Consider the following 20,448-nt stretch of genomic DNA (forward strand, 5'->3'; position numbering starts at 1 on the left):
CTCTGACAGTGCAGCATTCTTGCAGTACTAACCCTCCTACATTGTAGCACTCCCTCAGCACTGACCCTCTGACAGTGCTGCACTCCCTCAGTACTGACCCTCCGACAGTGCAGCACTCCCTCAGTACTGACCCTCCGACAGTGCAGCACTCCCTCAGCAAGGACCCTCTGACAGTGCAGCACTCCCTCAGTACTGACCCCCTGACAGTGCAGCACTCCCTCAGTACAGACACTCTGAGAGGGCAGCATTCCCTCAGCACTGATCCTCCGACAGTGCAGCACTCCCTCAGCACTGACCCTCCGACAGTGCAGCAATCCTTCAGTACTGACCCTCTGACAGTGCAGCATTCCCTCAGTAGCGACCCTCCGACAGTGCAGCAATCCCTCAGTACTGACCTTCAGACAGTGCAGCACTCCCTCAGTACTGACCCTCCGACAGTGCAGCACTCCCTCAGTACTGACCCTCTGACAGTGCAGCATTCCCTCAGCACTGATACTCCGACAGTGCAGCACTCCCTCAGCACTGACCCTCCAACAGTGCAGCACTCCTTCAGTACTGACCCTCTGATAGTGCAGCATTCCCTCAGTACCGACCCTCTGACAGTGCAGCACTTCCTCAGCACTGACCCTCCGACAGTGCAGCATTCCCTCACTACTGACCCTCTAACAGGGCAGCACTCACTCAGTACTGACCCTCTGACAGTGCAGCACTCCCTCAGTACTGACCCTCCGACAGTGCAGCACTCCCTCAGTACTGACCCTCTGACAGTGCAGCATTCCCTCAGTACCGACCCTCCGACAGTGCAGCACTCCTTCAGTACTGACCCTCTCACAGTGCAGCATTCCCTCAGTACTGACCTCCGACAGTGCAGCACTCCCTCAGTACTGATCCTCTGACAGTGCAGCAGTCCCTCAGTACTGACCCTCTGACAGTGCAGCACTCCCTCAGTACTGACCCTCTGACAGTGCAGCACTCCCTCAGTACTGATCCTCTGACAGTGCAGCACTCCCTCAGTACTGACCCTCTGACAGTGCAGCACTCCCTCAGTACTGACCCTCAGACAGTGCAGCACTCCCTCAGTACTGACCATCTGACAGTGCATCACTCCCTCAGTACTGACTCTCTGACAGTGCTGCACTCCCTCAGTACTGACCATCTGACAGTGCAGCACTCCCTCAGTACTGACCCTCTGACAGTGCAGCACTCAATCAGTACTGACCCTCTGACAGTGCATCACTCCCTCAGTACTGACCTTCTGACAGTGCAGCACTCCCTCAGTACTGACCCTCTGACAGTGCAGCACTCCCTCAGTACTGACCATCTGACAGTGCAGCACTCCCTCAGTACTGACCCTCCGACAGTGCAGCACTCCCTCAGTCCTGACCCTCAGCCAGTGCAGCATTCCCTCAGTACTGACCATCTGACAGTGCAGCACTCCCTCAGTACTGACCCTTTGACAGTGCAGCACTCCCTCAGCACTGACCCTCGAACAGTGCAGCACTCCCTCAGTACTGACTCTCTGACAGTGCAGTACTCCCTCAGTACTGACCCTCCGACAGTGCAGCACTCCCTCAGTCCTGACCCTCAGCCAGTGCAGCATTCCCTCAGTACTGACCATCTGACAGTGCAGCACTCCCTCAGTACTGACCCTTTGACAGTGCAGCACTCCCTCAGCACTGACCCTCGAACAGTGCAGCACTCCCTCAGCACTGACCCTCTGACAGTGCAGCATTCCCTCAGTACTGACCCTCCGACTGCGCAGCAATCCCTCAGTACTGACCCTCTGACAGTGCAGCACTCCCTCAGTACTGACCCTCTGACAGTGCAGCACTCCCTCAATACTGACCCTCTGACAGTGCAGCACTCCCTCAGTACTGACCCTCCGACAGTGCAGCACTCCCTCCCTATCTCCACATTGCTGCCAGCAGAGAGAGACGGAGAGAGGAGGCATCTCAAGTGATTTGGTAAGTGTCATGTTGCTCATGTCTGAACCTGTCCCTAAACCCAAACAGATTTTGTATTCACTAATATTTAACCGAATCTTCACTCGATTGGACCTGGCTCAGAGTTTCTAGTGAGGGATAGTGGAGTTTGCGTGTTATGGACACAGGATATTCCATTTAGATGACTTATCGAGCTCATGGTTTATGCCAGCACAGTTCCTGTGATTTCAACCACAACTTCCTCATATTTAATGAAATTGTCGCCACCCTATCTGAGTTATTGCTTTGCTGTGTTCCAGTGATTCAGATAGCTGGAGCAGAGCGCAACTGAAGCTGCTCCAAGACAGATAGACACCTGAGACCTGCACTGGACAATGCAGAACAGCACTGGTAAGACTGACCCTCTCTCAAATGTTTAACCTTCAAGAATTCCTCACCAAACTATTTTGGGATTCTAATTTATTCCATGTTGTACACTTTACTGTGTCTTCTGATGTTGTGGAGTCTCTGGACTGAGCGATTCACCCCATACAGTGGGACTGACCAACGGCACTTGATTAACAAAGAGGAAGCAGAGATTTGGGATAAATGGGGCATTTGCGCATTGTGCAAGGCTGTGAATGGTGGAATGCCACGAGGGTCAATGCGGGGCTCTTCGTTACTTACAATCTATATTAGTGACTTAGACAAAGAGACAGAGAGCAATGTTATATAGGTTTGCTGATGACACAAAGCTGGGTGGGAAGGTAATCTGTGGAGAGGCTGCAAAGAGATATAGACAGGTTTAGTGAGTGGGCAACAAAATGTCAGATGGAGTATAATGTGGGGAAGTGTGAACTATTTATTTTGCTCATAAGAGCAGAGAAGCAGAATATTTTTTAAAGGTGTGAAACTTGTAAATGTTGATGTTCAGAGAGTGTTGGGTGTACTCGTATTAGGAACACAGGGAGTTAGTGAGTAAGCACAGCAAGGAAGGCAAATGCTATGCAAAAATACAAACATACAAATTAGAAGCAGGAGGAGGCCATTCGGCCCCTCGAGCCTGCTCCGCCATTCAATAAGCTCATGGCTGATCTGTTTGTGTTTCGAATTCCACAATCCCATCAATGTCCGATAATCTAAGGTAACAAGCAGGATAGATAATGGGGAACCAGTCGATGTAATATATTTCGGCTTCCAAAAGGCATTTGATAAGGTGCCACACATGAGGCTACTTAATAAGATAGAACCCATGGGCCAGGATTTTCCCCTCGGCGATTTGGGGGTGGGGCCCGGTCGCCAAGGGGAAAATGACCCGGGATGACGTTGGGAGGAATCCCCGACAATTTTTAGGAAAGCGGGCGGACAGTGAAATCAGCTGTGCACCCGCTGACCTGTCAATGGCCAATTGAGGCCAATAACAGGCTAATTAAAGTAATTAAAGGCCCTGCCCGTCCAACCTTAAGGCTGGTGGACAGGCCAGGAGCCCCAGGGGGCTTCTGATAAAACATCAAACCTCATCCACTGGTGAGATGAGGTTTCATGTCCGTTTTAAAAACGTTAATAAATGTCATGTGATATTTATTAACATGTCCCATCTCGTGTGGCATTGTCACATGAGGGGGACATGTTAATAATTTTGTAACGTTTCTATTTGTAATGTTTTTGACACTGTCAGTGATCTCCCTGAGACAGCACTTAGCCTCAGAGAGCAGCGTGAGCATGTGTGATAAAGCGCACTTTGACAGCTGGGGAATCCCTCCCCCCGACATTGCGCTTCCCGTCTGGGAGGCCGCCCACTTAAAATGGCGGCGGGCCCCGTTTCAGTGGCGGGGGTCAGCTGCCCGCCCATCACCGAGCCGATGGGACCCGCACGCCATCCGAGGGCAAGATTCTGCCCATGGCGTTGGGGGTAGTATATTCGCATGGATAGAGGATTGGCTAACTAATAGAAGACAGGGAGCCGGGCTAAGGGGACATTTTCAGGATGGCAACCTGTAACTAGGGGAGTGCCACAGGGGTCAGTGCTGGGGCCACAATTATTTACAATATATATCAATGACTTGGATGAGGGAAGTGAATGTACTATCACCAAGTTCGCGGATGACATAAAAATTGGTGGGAAGGCAAGTGGTGAGGATGACACAAGGAGTCTACAGAGGGAAATAGACAGGTTAAGTGAATGGGCAGATGGGCTATAATGTGGGAAAATGTGGGGTTATGAACTTTGGTAGGAATATTAGAGGAGCTGATTATTATTTAAGTGGAGAAAGACTGCAGAAAGCTGCAGCACAGAGGGATTTGGGGGTCCTCGTGCATGAATCACAAAAAGCTAGCATACAAGTTCAGCAGGTAATAGGGAAGGCAAATGGAATATTGGCCTTTATTTCAAAGGGATTGGAGTATAAAAATAGGGAAGTCTTGCTAAAACTATACAAGACACTAGTTAGACTACACCTAGATTACTGTGAACAGTTTTGGTCCCCTTATCTAAGGAAAGATATACTGGCATTGGAGGCAGTCCAGAGAAGGTTCACTAGGTTGATCCCAGATATGGAGGGATTTTCTTATGAGGAGAGGTTGAGTAGGTTGGGCCTGTACTCATTGGAGTTTAGAAGAATGAGAGGCGACTTTATTGAAACATATAAGATTCTTAGGGGACTTGACAGGGTAGATGCTGAGAGGTTGTTTCCCCTTGTGGGAGAGTCTAGGACCAGAGGGGATAATCTCAGAGTAAGGGGGCGCTCATTTAAAACAGAGATTAGGAGGAATTTCTTCTCTCAGAGGGTAGTGAATCTGTGGAATTCTTTACTGCAGAGGGCTGTAGAGGCTGGGTCATTAAGTTTTTTCAAGGCTGAGATAGACAGATTTTTAATAAGTAAGGGAATCAAGGATTATGGGGAAAAGACAGGAAAGTGGAATTGAGGATCATCAGATCAGCCATGATCTCACTGAATGGTGGAGCAGACTCGATGGGCTGAATGGCCTACTTCTGCTCCTATGCCCTATGGTCTTATGGTCTTTGATTCCCGCCTTCTGAGGCAGAAAGTTCCAAAGTAGCACAACCCTTTGAGAGAAAAAAAACATTCTCCTTAGCTCTGTCCTAAAAGGTGATTGTAATTTAATTGTAATTTCATCGAATTCCTCTTTCCTCTCCACCTTCCGATTTACAGCTAACACTGGAATGTTTTTTTATATCCTTGTTATGATCCCAGCTGAGGTTACCGCTGGACAAGCCCAATCCCAGAGTGTAACCCAGACTGATCGATCCTAACTTTTATTTTTGTTTGTTTAGATATGTGGAGAGTGGCTACTAAACAGAGTCACAAGAGTCAGCTGATGAACTTTTAACAAAAGAATAAAACATTTATTTAACAAGAAAAGATAAACTATATTACAATACTCCTTCACCCACAACTATACATTTACAAGTGTATACAGATTTTTAAGGCTAACACAAGTTAAAAAGCTATCTTATATTCTAACGTTGACAGTAAGTACACAGTCCATGTAAACCTATGGCACTCTGTGGTCAGACACACCACACTCTGAAACCAAGTGACAGATGCCACCTAAAACAGATACTATGGATCTCTCCTCAACTCCCCCCAGACGCTTGTCACACCGAGGGCCAACCAGTCTCACTGAATTCCATCCTTCACACAAGGGATTCCAATTTCCACTCTTCAGGACCTCGCCTTGGAATCTTCTCCCAAACTGATGTTTTCGCTTAGACACCTTCCACAAGGGTTCACCCCCAGGGTTTCGAACTCTCCTTCTGATGTTCCTCTTCCCTGGGTCACCACATGCATTCAAACTGTCTTCCACTCACTCTCTCTCTCTCCAGCTCAGCCTTAACAGTACGCCACTGCTTCACATGCACATAGCAAAGAATTATAGACCTTCAGTTGTCTCTTTGAACCATCTAGCTTCTTGCAGCCTGTTCTCATTTTAAATCTGAAGCTTGGAGCCTTTCTCTCTGCCCCTCACTCCTAACTTCACTTAACAGGACCTTTTCCCAGGTTTCTGTCCTTCCTTTGACTATAAGGTCTCCTTTGGACTTTCCCCTCTTCCACACTCATGGATTTTTGGAATTTTTCTTAGCTGGGAGCCTTTTTGATCTTTTGGGAAATCTGCAGTTCCCTCTCCCAGTGTCCAGTCTCTCTGGGTCCTGGCTTCATTCTGAACTTAAAATTGCTGTTTCTTTAGTTCTATGTGTGTGTCTGTGTGAGGAAACTGCCTATCTGGCCCCCCTGTCGCTAGGCAACAAAGAACAAAGAAAAGTACAGCATAGGAACAGGCCCTTCGGCCCTCCAAGCCTGCACCGATCATATTACCCGTCAACTAAAATATTTTGCACTTCCGGGGTCCGTATCCCTCTATTCCCATCCTATTCATGTATTTGTCAAGCTGCCTCTTAAACACCACTATCGTACCTGCTTCCACCACCTCCTCTGGCAGTGAATTCCAGACACTCACTACCCTCTGCGTAAAAAACTTGCCCTGTACATCTCCTCTATAGTTTTCTCCTCTCACCTTAAATCTATGTCCCCTAGTAATTGACTCTCCACCCTGGGAAAAAGCTTCTGATTATCTACTCTGTCCATGCCACTCATAATTTTGTAAACTTCTATCAAGTCGCCCCTCAATCTCCGTCGCTCTAGTGAGAACAATCCGAGTTTCTCCAACCTCTCCTCATAGCTAATAACCTCCAGACCAGGCAGCATCCTGGTAAACCTCCACTGCACCCTCTCCAACGCCTCCATATCCTTCTGGTAATGTGGTGACCAGAATTGCACGCAATATTCCAAGTGTGGCCTAACCAAGGTTCTATGCTGCTGCCGCAAGACTTCCCAGCTTTTATACTCAATACCCCTGCCAATGAAGGCAAGCATGCCATATGCCTTCCTGGCTACCTTATCCACCTGCATTGCCACTTTCAGTGACCTGTGGACCTGTACACCCAGATCCCTCTGCCCGTCGATGCACTTAATGGTTCTGCCATTTACTGTATAATTCCTACCTGTATTAGACCTTCCAAAATGCATTACCTCACATTTGTCCGGATTAAACTCCATCTGCCATTTCTCCGCCCAAGTCTCCAACCGATCTATGTCCCGTTGTATCCTTTGACAATCCTCTTCACTATTTGCAACTCCTCCAACCTTGGTGTCATCTGCAAACTTACTAATTAGTCCAGTTACATTTTCCTCCAAATCATTTATGTATACCACAAACAGCAAAGGTCCCAGCACTGATCCCTGCGGAACTCCACTAGTCATCAGCGTTGTTCTTCCTACTCCTGTGTGTTTACTTTCACTTTATAGGGGTCATAAATGCCTCTTTGGAAATGCAAGCAGCCTTTTAAAGTGAAGCTAAAACTCCATTTGACCTTTCTTAACACACAGATACAGAAATACAAATCAAACTTAAACTTTAAAGCTAAAACTCATTTCTAACTCTCACAACTACAAGTATAATTTACTTAAGCTCTCTCTATTTCCTAACACCTAACCATGTGGAGAAAAGAAAGTTTCACACAGTGAAGGCTTCTTTATAATGGACTTCCATCCTACTCACACAAACTTAACATTAGAAGCATAAATTGTATCTTCAGCCACTATCAATGATTGATCTGCCCCGGTATCCCTCAACATTTTGATCTGTTTACTTATTTTGTTGGAGGAGTAAGGGAATACTTCTCCCTTCCACACATAACAGCCAGACCCTCTGTTAGTCTGACTTACTTCACCAGTGATCAAAGAAGAATTCTCTGGACTATCCTGAACCATATCTACCTTTCCTATATCTTCTGAGGGAACATGTTTCACCTGTCCCACTGCTACAGTTTTAACAACCATTTCCTTTTCTGATGCACCTTTCCTGAGGATTCCTTAGGCATTCCTACTACTGCAATAGGTCTACCATTTAATCTCCAGCAAACTGTCCGAGTATGTCCCACCTTGTTTCTGTGAAAACACTTAGGCTTTCGAATGTCACTTCCACCCCCAGCACCTTCCTTTCTGGTCTAAGGAGAAATGTACTGAGAATTCCCAACTGTCCCTTCTCTTCCCTGACTACCCACCTTCCTTCCACCTTCCCACTTTCTATCCTTTTCCGGTTTGAAACGGTGAGAAAAAAAAGGTTTAGCTCATAACTCATAATCATCGGCTATCTCTGCTGTTTGTCTTACAGTTTGAACCCTCAGTTCCTCCAATATGAGTTCTTACTACTGAAGGGATTGAATCTTTACATTCTTCCAAAAGAATTGCTTCCCTAAGAGCTGGTGTCTCTATTTTTGATGTCCAAATCCACCGGTCAAAATTCCTTTGTTTTACTCTCTCAAGCTCAGTATAAGTTTTCCCAGACTGTTTTCTCATATTCCTACATTTCTGCCTGTGTGCTTCAGGAACTAACTCATATCCACTCAATATAGCCTTTTTTACTGCATCATAATTCACTGATACCTCTTCAGACAGTGAAGCATATACCTCATGCGCTCTACCCAGTAAACTTAGACTGTAATAATAACGTCCAGTACTCCAGTGGCCATTTCATCTGTTATCTTCGCAAATGAAATGAAGAACACTTCAACATCTTTTTCCTCAAACTTTGGAAGAGATTGTACAAATCTAAACATCTCCTCACTGGATTTTAAGTTAAAGATTTTTCATCATCAGAACTCTCCTCAGAACCCGAGGTCTCTTTTTTAACTTCCAGCCTTTTAAGCAGGTATTTTCTTTCTCTCTTTCCTGAAATTCCAGTTCCAGCTTCCTTTCTTTCTCCTACCTTTCTGTTTGCTCCTTTTTAAATGACATTTCTCTTTCCTTTGCTCCTAATTCACGTTTTTTTCACTTCCTTTGCTTGTTCAAGTTCAAGCTTCTTCATTTCGAACTGAAGTCTCACTACCTCCAGCTGTGACTCATTCCCTGCAGAGCGTGGTCTCTCTCTTATCCCTTCCAGTTTTAAATGCTGTGCTATTAACTCAACTATGTCTACTTCCCCCAGCCCTTCAGGTAATTCTAACGCCAACTTATCCACCAATTCCATCAGCTTATTCTTGGTTAATTTCTGTAAACCAGGCTGACTTGTATTTTCCATCTGTAAAACAGTCTTAGCAACCTCCACTGCCACTTTGAATTCCAACCCACATAATATACTTCACAGCAACTCCAATTCCTACGTCCAGGAGCTCTTTACCTCCATGTACTTGCTAAAAAGGGTTCGCAGATCCTACCAATGTCAAGGATTTCCAGACCCAGCTATGAAGAGAGAGACTGGATAGGCTGTGGTTGTTTGCCTTAGAGCAGAGAAGGCTGAGGGGGGACCTGATAGACGTCTACAAAATTATGAGGGGCATAGATAGGGTAGCTAGGAAGAAACTTTTCCCCTTAGCGGAGGTGTCAATAACCAGGGGGCAATAGATTTAAGGTAAGGGGCAGGAGGTTTAGAGGGGATTTGAGGAGGGATTTTTTCACCCAGAGGGTGGTTGGGATCTGGAACACACTGACTGAGGGGGTAGTAGAGGCAGAAACCCTCACAACATTTAAGAAGTATTTAGATGAGCACTTGAAATGCCATAGCATACAGGGCTACAGGCCAAGTGCTGGGAAATGGGATTAGAACAGATAGGTGCTTGATGGCACAGACCTGATGGGCTGAAGGGCCTGTTTCTGTGCTGTATAACTCTATGACTCTACTTATTCTGAGTGTTGTGAATTATCCCCTTAAATGTCTCCCACTACATGTTGGACTCTACTGCAAGGGGATTGGAGCACAGAAATAAAGAAATCTTCCCACAGTTGAACAAAGCTGTGATGATACTAAATCCGGAATACAGAGATCAGTTTTAGTCCCGGCGTTTAAGGAAGGATACACTTACATCGGATCTGGTAGAGCAAAGCTTCACCAGGTTGGTCCCTTGGATGAGGGGTTTGTTCTATGATGAGACTGGGCTATTTTCTCTGGAGTTTAGAAGAATCACAGGTAATTTCATTGAAACCTGCAAAATTCTGAAGGGGTTTGACATTGTTTCCACTGGTCGGGGAATCAAAAACCATCCAGAACAAAGCAGCCCCACTTGATTGGCACCACATCCACAAACATTCCCTCCCTCCACCACCGACGCACAGTAGCAGCAGTGTGTATATCATCTACAAGATGCGCTGCAGGAATTCACCAAGGCTCCTTCGACAGCATCTTCCAAACCCACGACCACTACCATCTAGAAGGATAAGGGCAGCAGATAGATGGGAACACCACCACCTGGAAGTTCCCCTCCAAGTCACTCACCATCCTGACTTGGAAATATATCACTGTTCCTTCACTGTCACTGGGTCAAAATCCTGGAACTCCCTCCCTAACAGCACTGTGGGTATACCTACACCACATGGACTGCAGCGGTTCAAGAAGGCAGCTCACCATCACCTTCTCAAGGGCAATTAGGGATGGGCAATAAATGCTGGACCAGCCAGCGAAGCCCCACATCCCGTGAATAAATTTTAAAAAACACGGGGACACAGTGTCAGGACAAGGGGCCAATCATTTAGGACTGAGATGAGGAGAAATTTCTTCACTCAAAGGGTTGTGAATCTTTGGAATTCTCTACCCTAGGGGATTGTGGATGCTGCATCGTTGAAGACAGTTAAGGTTGGGATAGACAGATGTTTGGTCTCTCAGGGAATCAAGTGATTTGGGGAGGGCAAGAAAATGGAGTTGAAGCCCAAGATAAGCCACGATCGTGTTGAATGAAATCACTCTTCCTTTGGAACCACTCTCCTTGTGGGATCACTCTCTCCCTATGGATCGATCACACAGTGGGATCACTCCCACTTTGGGATCACTCTCACTGTGGGATCACTCTCTCTGTGGGATCTCTCTCTCTCGAATCACTCTCCCTGTTGGATCACTCTCTCTCTCTCGGATCACTCTCTCTCTCGGATCACTCTCTCTCTCTCGGATCACTCTCTCTCTTGGATCACTCTCTCTCTTGGATCACTCACTCCCTGAAATCATGCTCAGGGTGTGATCACCCTCATTGTGGGACCTCTCTCTTTCTCTCTGTCTCTCTCTCTCTCTGGGATCACTCTATCCCTGGATCAATCTCTCTCTGGGATCAATCGCTCTCTCTTTCTGGGATCATTCCCCCTGTGGAATAACATTGTTAAATCCTTTACAGAGCCGGTGAGTAATGAAGATGTAGCTGGTTCCCAGCAGGAGGATGATGGGAGCCTGAAGGGAGAGACCTATGACCCTCCAGATGTTGATTACAGACCCACCGAGGGTCAAACATGCCTGGACGAGAGGATTTCAATCCCTGACGCGGGAATGGTAAGCGCAAAGTTCCTCCCCTTCCACAACCCTGCTTCTGTTCCTTTCCAAGCTGAAAACTCCACATCTGTTTCCTTCAAATGAGTCAAACAGACAGCAAGGGTCAGACGGCCTAAACCCTCCCAGAAACTCCGTGAGTAACGGGTCAAAGCTCAGCCTGACACATATCCATTCACAACAAGGAAAGGGGTGGAGGCTGAATTAGGCTCAGAGAGTGACACATGCAGTACTGAGGGAGTGCTGCACTGTCAGAGGGTCAGCACTGAGGGAGTGCTGCTCTGTCAGAGGGTCAGCACTGAGGGAGTGCTGCACTGTCAGAGGGTCAGTACTGAGGGAGTGCTGCACTGTCAGAGGGTCAGTACTGAGGGAGTGCTGCTCTGCCAGAGGGTCAGCACTGAGGGAGTGCTGCACTGTCAGAGGGTCAGTACTGAGGGAGTGCTGCTCTGCCAGAGGGTCAGTACTGTGGGAGTGCTGCACTGTCAGAGGGTCAGTACTGAGGGAGTGCTGCTCTGTCAGAGGGTCAGCACTGAGGGAGTGCTGCACTGTCAGAGGGTCAGCACTGAGGGAATGCTGCACTGTCAGAGGGTCAGTACTGAGGGAGTGCTGCACTGTCAGAGGGTCAGTACTGAGGGAGTGCTGCTCTGTCAGAGGGTCAGCACTGAGGGAGTGCTGCACTGTCAGAGGGTCAGCACTGAGGGAATGCTACACTGTCAGAGTGTCAGTACTGAGGGAGTGCTGCACTGTCAGAGGGTCAGTACTGAGGGAGTGCTGCACTGTCAGAGGGTCAGTACTGAGGGAGTGCTGTACTGTCAGAGGGTCAGTACTGAGGGAGTGCTGCACTGTCAGAGGGTCAGTACTGAGGGAATGCTGCACTGTCAGAGGGTCAGTACTGAGGGAGTGCTGCACTGTCAGAGGGTCAGTACTGAGGGAGTGCTGCACTGTCAGAGGGTCAGTACTGAGGGAGTGCTGCACTGTCTGAAATGCCAGCTTTCAGGTTAGCTGCTAAATTAAAGTGCTGTCTGCCTTTCAGGTGAATGTGAAGGTTACAATAAAAAGTCAAAGGAGTTCTCCCCAGGCTCCTGGCTCAATAGTTATCCCCAACCAACCTCACCTTCACAGATCACTTGGTCATTTGTCACAATGCTGTTTGTGGGATCATGCTGTGCCAAAAAAGACTGCTGCATTGTCTACAATACAATAGTGACAATACTTCAAATACCCCATTGGCTATAGAATTCTTTGGGTTGTGCTATGGATGTGAAAGGCACTAAATAAACACCAATCTCTCTCTTTTTCTACCCAGTCTGGTGCCGACAGTGCTGTGGACATCTTGTCAGGTAGACTCTGCACATCCCAATCCTGAGCACTTTGAGTGGCTATCCAGTGTTTGAACTCCTGTGGCAGAGTTTCACAGAAATACTGAATGTCAGTGGGATTAGAGATGGCCTGAAGCAGCCAATTAGTTTATTTGGAGCACTGTAGTGAAGGTTATTAAAACCAATCAAACTGTGTATACATTTGATTTAGGAGCGTTTTCGATGAGTTGATGATTTCGGGAGTGACAAGTGTCAATGTTTTTCATGTGGTGTCTGACAAAGGGAGGATACCAGGAATATCTTAACCCAACATTCCTCTTTCCAGATATTATCCTAGAATGATACAGAGCTGCACAGAAGGAGTCCATCTGGACCATTGATCCTGTACCAGCTCTTTGTAAGGTTATCCAATTAGTTCCACTCCCATTTGAAAGTTCCTATTGAATCTGCTTCCCTCACTTTTTCAGGCAATGCATTCCAGGTCACAACAATTCACCGTGTACAAAACTTCTCCTCATCTTCCTCCTGGCAATTTTACCAATTGTTTTAAATCGCCTGGTTACCAATCCTTCTGACAATGGACACAGTATCTGCTCACTTATTCTATCAAATTCCCTCATGAAGTTAAAGCCTCGATTAAATCCTCACTTAACCATCTTCGCTGTAAGGAGAATAATAAAATGTGTTCATTCTGATGACTGGAATCGGATTGGGTACAGCCACACCTGTCATCAAAACAGAAAGTGCTGAAAATGCTCAGCGGGTCTGGCAGTGTCTGTGGAGAGAGAAACAGAGTCAACGTTTCAGGTCAATGAACTTTACTTCCAGGAGAAATTAGCTTTGGTTTGAAAAAAAGTAGAAATAAAGGAGGATTCAAATTGACCAGAATATTCACCAAATGAAGTCCCCAGGCTTTAGGTGAGAAGGTGGTGAGAATATGGAACTCGCTAGCACCAGGAGTAATTTAGTAATTAGCCCACATACAGTTAAGGGGAAACTAGATAAGCACATGAGGGAGAAAGGACTAGCAAAAACTCTGATAGTGTGGGATGGGATGGGATGGGATGGGATGGGATGGGATGGGGTGGGATGGGGTGGGATGGGATGGGATGGGATGGGGTGGGATGGGGTGGGATGGGGTGGGATGGGATGGGATGGAATGGGATGGGATGGGATGGGATGGGATGGGATGGGATGGGGTGGGATGGGATGGGGTGGGATGGGGTGGGATGGGATGGGGTGGGGTGGGATGGGATGGGGTGGGGTGGGATGGGGTGGGATGGGATGGGATGGGATGGGATGGGATGGGGTGGGATGGGATGGGATGGGGTGGGATGGGGTGGGATGGGGTGGGATGGGATGGGGTGGGATGGGGTGGGATGGGATGGGATGGGGTGGGATGGGGTGGGATGGGATGGGGTGGGATGGGATGGGATGGGGTGGGATGGGGTGGGATGGGATGGGGTGGGATGGGGTGGGATGGGGTGGGATGGGATGGGGTGGGATGGGATGGGATGGGATGGGGTGGGATGGGATGGGGTGGGATGGGGTGGGATGGGATGGGGTGGGATGGGGTGGGATGGGATGGGATGGGGTGGGATGGGATGGGGTGGGATGGGGTGGGATGGGATGGGGTGGGATGGGGTGGGATGGGGTGGGATGGGATGGGGTGGGATGGGATGGGATGGGGTGGGGTGGGATGGGGTGGGATGGGGTGGGATGGGATGGGGTGGGATGGGATGGGGTGGGATGGGATGGGGTGGGATGGGATGGGATGGGATGGGATGGGATGGGATGGGATGGGATGGGATGGGGTGGGATGGGATGGGATGGGATGGGATGGGATGGGATGGGATGGGATGGGATGGGGTGGGATGGGGTGGGATGGGATGGGGTGGGGTGGGATGGGGTGGGATGGGATGGGGTGGGATGGGGTGGGATGGGATGGGATGGGATGGGATGGGGTGGGGTGGGATGGGATGGGATGGGGTGGAGGCTCCTCTGGAGCAGAAACAGCAGCTCAGCCCTGTCAGGTAGAATGGCCTGTCTCTGGACTGTAAATGCTGTGTAATTCAGCACAATCTCTGAATAATGTCTATTCTTATTGTTACTGTAAACTCTAGTTTTGTGGTTGTTAGATTTGTATCCATTGCAATATTAAGTTGTGCAATTATAGATTAATAGTAATAAGACTTTGTCCTCCTGTTTATCCTCTAAAGCTTACATTCAGGGCTATTTCTCGAGCTGTCAGCTTTTCTGAAGATTGTTTCCATTCTTTTAGCTCATTTTCTCGGCTGAAGTTCAAATGTATCTGTCCATAAATCTGAATCATAGGGTAACAGTCAGTGAGGTCATGGCCACAGCGCGTGTATCTGAGAGACGTGTGGTAACTGAGTCCAGGACACTGAGACCACAGTCACACAACAGGCAACCACCAAATATCACAAAGGCAGCATTTCCTCTTCAACTAAAGGCAACATTTCAGGCTGATAAAGACAGTGAAGAAATCTAATGGCTTTGTAGGTTTTATGAAAGGTTTTAGAATATAAAAGCTGGGTGTAATAATTCAATATGAAAACTTACTAAGAGCTGAGTTAGAGAACCGAGTGCAGTAGCGTGAAGGATATTGAGGCTTTTTACAGGGGTGATAATGCAGATTCAGTGCTGCTGCCCTGAGCGTATGCAAATGCAAAGGCAGGACTGGGAACATGGCTACTCTAAAACTACACAGGGTGCAATGCAGTAGGCTGCAAGTGTTTAAAATTCAGAAAAAACAAGATAGGTAGATGAATGCAGACTGTTTCTGGTAGTCGAGGGGACTGGAACGAGGGACCAGGGGTACAAGATTAAGCTCAAGAGATTAAGAACAGAGGGGAGCAGATTTGTGAGGCCGTTACTCCCAGGGCTAGAGACTGAGACAGAAAACTGTGTCAACATTGAAGATTAGGCTGGACAGGACATGAAGGAAAGGAGTTAATGGAATAGGGGAACAGAGCAGGTAAATGTGATTAGGATCCTCCCAAGTAGGGCAATAGCAACATAGGTCAAAATGGCTAGTGCCCATGTTGTAAATTCTCTGTATTATTCTCCACCCACCATATGACATCAAGAGGCCTTAACCAATGGGCTGAGTGGGGGAATATTGGAGGTATAATCAGCCAGGGTGAGTGGCGGTATGGGGGTGGGGGTGGGGCAGGGGGTTATTGAGGGTCGAGGTTGAGGGGGCAGGCCAGAAATCATCCAGAAATGCTGTTCTTTCCAACTCCGTGGACAAGACATTTAATATTTCCGGGCCCTTTCTACTTGTCGGCCTCCATCGGTTCTTTTCTGACAGCTCAAGATGTAAATATACTAGTCAGAGGGTAGAGTCTACACAAGCTCTGAGTGGCTCCATTGTATTTTCTGTAGACCATGACATAGGAACAAAGGGACAGAAGGAGGCCATTCAGTGCCATATATCTGCTCTATCACCCAATTAGATCATGGCTGATCTGTACCTAACCTCATTTACCCACCTTTATCCTGGATCCCTTAATACCTTTACCTAACAAACATCTGTCAAACAAAAATTTGAAAATTTTCCATTAACCTCCAACATTCACAGCTTTTTGATGGAGAGTTCCAGATTTCCATTAACTGGCAATACCCTGGCTGAAATTTCAAAATGATGTCAACTTGTTCTGGACACTCCTACCCACCAGAGGAAATAGTTTCTCTCTATCCACTGTATCAACTCCTTACAACATCTTAAACACCTCAGTTAGATCACCCCTTAATTTTCAACACCCAAGAGTAAATAGGGATAAAGTGTTCCGATTGGTGGAAGGATTGAGAACCAGATGGCACAGATTTAAAATGATTGGTAAAAGAAGCAATGGAGACATGAGGGAAAACTTTTTCACGCAGCGAGTGGTTAGGACCTGGAATGCACAGCCTGAGTGTGGAGGAGGCAGGTTCAATCGAGGCTTTCCAGAGGGGTTAAACTGTTATCTGAAAAGGAAGACGTTGCAAGGTTAAGGGGAGAAGGCAGGGGAGTGGCACTAAGGGAATTTCTGAGAGTGGTGCAGACACGATGGGCTGAATGGCCTCCTTCGGATCTGTAACAATTCTGTTATTCAGTGATTCTGTGAAGAGTTTACCAGACATAACATGGTAGAATTTAACATTCAGTTTGAGAGTGAGAAACTTGGGTTGGAAACAACTGTGCTAAACTTAAATAGGGGTAATTACAAAGGAATGAGGGCAGAGTTGGCTGGAGTGGACTGGGAAAGGAGTTTAGCAGAAAAGAGGGTTGATGAACAATGGCAGATGTTAAAGAAAATAATTCATGACTCACAACAAAGATATATCCCAGTGAGGAAGTGAGGTTGTAGGAAGGGGATAAACCAACCATGGTTAACTGAGGAAGTTAAGGACAGTATCAAATTAAAAGAAAAAACATACAATGTGACTAAGATTAGTGGTAAGCCAGAGGATTGGGAAAGTTTTAAAAACCAACAAAAGATAACCAAAAAATAATAAAGAGGAAGAAAATAAACTTTGAGGGTAAACTGGCAAGTAGTATAAAAATGGACAGTAAGAGCTTCTTTAAATATATAAACAGGAAGAGAGAGGCCAAAGTGAACATAGGCCCCTTAGAGAATGAGGCTGGGGAAATAATAATGGGGAACCAGGAAAAGGCAGAGAAGTCTTCAGTCTTCATGGTAGAAGACACTAATAGCATTCCAAAAATACTAAACAAACAAGGGGCAAAAGAGTGCGGGGTTGGGGGGGAGGAAATAAATACAATAACTATCACTGGGAAAAAAGTACTAGGGAAACTAATGGGGCTAAAGGCCGATAAGTCCCCTGGACCTGATGGGTTGCATCCTAGGATACTAAAGGAAGTAGCTACAGAGATAGTGGATGCACTGGCAGTAACCTTCCAAGAATCCTTAGATTCTGGAAAAGTCCCAGAGGATTGGAAAACTGCCAATGTAACACCCTTATTCAAAAAGGGAGGGAGACAAAATACAGGTAACTATAGGCCAGTTAGCTTAACATCTGTCATTGGGAAAATGTTGGAGTCTATTATAAAGGATGTAATAGCAGAGCATTTAGAATTACATAATCTAATCAAGCAGAGTCAGTATGGCTTCATGAAGGGGAGATCATGCCTGACAAATTTATTAGAATTCTTTGAGGAGGTAACAAGCAGGATAGATAAAGGGGAACCAGTGGATATAATATATTGGGATTTCCGAAAGGTGTTTGATAAGGTGCCGCACATAAGGTTACTTAATAAGATAAGAGCCCATGGTGTTGGGGGTAGTATATTAGCATGGATAGAGGATTGGCTAACGAATGGAAGACAGAGAGTTGGGATAAGGGGGGAATTTTCAGGATGGCAACCTGTAACTAGTGGAGTGCCACAGGGATCAGTGTTGGGGCCACAATTATTTACAATATATATTAATGACTTGGATGAGGGAAATGAATGTACTATCATCAGATCTGCAGATGACACAAAAATAGGTGGGAAGACAAGTGGTGAGGATGACACAAGGAGTCTACAGAGGGATAAAGACAAGTTAAGTGAGTGGGCAAAAACTTGGCAGGTGGAATATAACATGGGAAAGTGTGAGGCTATGTGCTTTGGCAGGAAGAATAGAGGAGCTGAATATTATTTAAATGGAGAAAGACTGCAGAAAGCTGCAGCACAGAGGGATTTGGGAGTCCTCGTGCATGAATCACAAAAAACTAACATACAAGTTCAGCAGGTAATAGGGAAGGCAAATGGAATAAAAACAGAAAATGCTGGAAAAACTCAGCAGGTCAGACAGCATCTGTGGAGAGAGAAAAACAAAGTTAATGTTTCGAATCCGTATGACCCTCCATTAGCTCTGAAGGCCACACCTAGGATACTGTGAACAGTTCTGGTCCCCTGACCTAAGGAAAGATACACTGGCATTGGAGGCAGCCCAGAGGAGGTTCACTAGGTTGATCCTGGGGATGGAGGGATTTTCTTATGAGGAGAGGTTGAGTAGGTTGGGCCTGTACTCATTGGAGTTTAGAAGAATGAGATCCTTATTGAAACATATAAGATTCTTAGGGGACTTGACAGGGTAGATGCTGAGAGGTTGTTTCCCCTTGTGGGAGAGTCTAGGACCAGAGGGCATAATCTCAGAGTAAGGGGTTCGCCCATTTAAGACAGAGATGAGGAGGAATTTCTTCTCTCAGAGGGTCAGCACTGAGTGGTATTGTTTGCCAATGAGGGCTGGTAGAGGCTGGGTCATTAAATACATTCAAGGCTGAGATAGACAGATTTTTAATCAGTAAGGGAATCAAGGGTTATGGGGAAAAGGCAGGAAAGTGGAGTTGAGGATTATCAGATCAGCCATGATCTCATTGAATGGTGGAGCAGACTCGATGGGCTGAATGGCCTATTTCTGCTCCTAAGTCTTATGGTCTGATTCTATGAAACCTGTCCCCATAATTTAACCCTTTCAGCCCTGGTATCATTCTGATGAATCTGTGTTGCACCCTCTCCAAGACCAATATATCCTTTCGGAGGTGAGTGACCCAGACCGAATCATGTCCTGATGAGCAATGCTCCACAGGATCAGCACACGTAGAATGGAACCCATTCTCCAGCACAGCCAGGGAGGATTGGAGAGTGCAGCCGCTGCCTGCCTGGGCAGTGAATGATTTAGTGCCCAGCTCTGTTTGATGAAGAGCTCAAGGGAGTTCTCATGGTATCCTGACCAATATTCCTTCCTCAAACAACGTCATCAAAAATATGGATTAACAATAACTAGGTGCATAGGGAGAGGGTCATAAGAGCATAAGATGTAGGAGAAGTAGGCCATTCGGCCCATCGGGTCTGCTCTGCTATTCAATAAGATCATGGCTGATCTGATAATCCTCAACTCCACTTTCCTGCCTTTTCCCCATAATCCTTGATTCCCTTACTGATTAAAAATCTGTCTATCTCAGCCTTGAATATACTTAATGACCCAGCCTCTACAGCCCTCTGCAGTAAAGAATCCCATAGATTGACTACCCTCTGAGAGAAGAAATTCCTCCTCATCTTTGTTTTAAATGGGCAACCCCTTACTCTGAGATTATGCCCTCTGGTCCTAGACTCTCCCACAAGGGGAAACAACCTCTCAGCATCTACCCTGTCAAGCCCACTAAGAATCTTATATGTTTCAATAAGGTCACCTCTCATTCTTCTAAACTCCAATGAGTACAGGCCCAACCTACTCAACCTCTCCTCATGAAAAAAATCCCTCCAGTATTGTGTGAGCACTGCACTGTGAGAGGATCAATAGTGAGGGAGTGTGGCACTGTCAGAGGGTCAGTACTAAGGGAGTGTGGCACTGGCAGAGGGTCAGTACTGAGGGAGTGCTGCACTGTCAGATGGTCAGTACTGAGGGAGTGCTGCACTGTCGGAGGGTCAGTACTGAGGGAGAGCTGGACTGTCAGATGGTCAGTACTGAGGGAGTGCTGCACTGTCAGAGGGTCAGTACTGAAGGAGTGCTGCATTGTCAGAGGGTCAGTACTGAGGGAGTGCTGCACTGTCGGAGGGTCAGTACTGAGGGAGTGCTGCACTGTCAGTGTCAGTACTGAGGGAGTGCTGCACTGTCAGTGTCAGTACTGAAGATCACAACAGAGGGCACGCTGAACTCCTGCAGCTTCAGTTCAGAGGGAGTGCAGGGCTGTTGGAAGTTCGCTAATGTAGGGTGCTACGCAGTTGTAGGTGATTTCCTTCTGCTGATTCTTTAAACAGAACCTCACAGATCCATAGCACCACTTTGAAGGGGAACAAGTGAGTTTTCTCTCGTGCCTCATTCACTGTGAAATGGATTATCCTCAACCACCATCACTGAAACAGATTA

At 46.9% G+C, this 20,448-nt stretch overlaps 1 protein-coding gene across 1 annotated transcript in view; it reads left to right on the forward strand.

The window, feature by feature from the left end:
- The first annotated feature begins 11,102 nt into the window (after positions 1–11,102).
- Positions 11,103–20,448, forward strand: part of LOC144686916 (natural resistance-associated macrophage protein 1-like) — a 73,524-nt gene continuing 64,178 nt past the window's right edge. Inside the window, exon 1 of the mRNA XM_078552755.1 lies at positions 11,103–11,252. Coding sequence (XP_078408881.1) covers positions 11,250–11,252 — 3 coding nt within the window. The 5' untranslated portion in view covers positions 11,103–11,249. The remainder of the gene's footprint in view (positions 11,253–20,448) is intronic.

The sequence above is a fragment of the Cetorhinus maximus genome, chromosome 11, assembly GCF_964194155.1.
Source record: "Cetorhinus maximus chromosome 11, sCetMax3.hap1.1, whole genome shotgun sequence".
Taxonomy (NCBI): domain Eukaryota; kingdom Metazoa; phylum Chordata; class Chondrichthyes; order Lamniformes; family Cetorhinidae; genus Cetorhinus; species Cetorhinus maximus.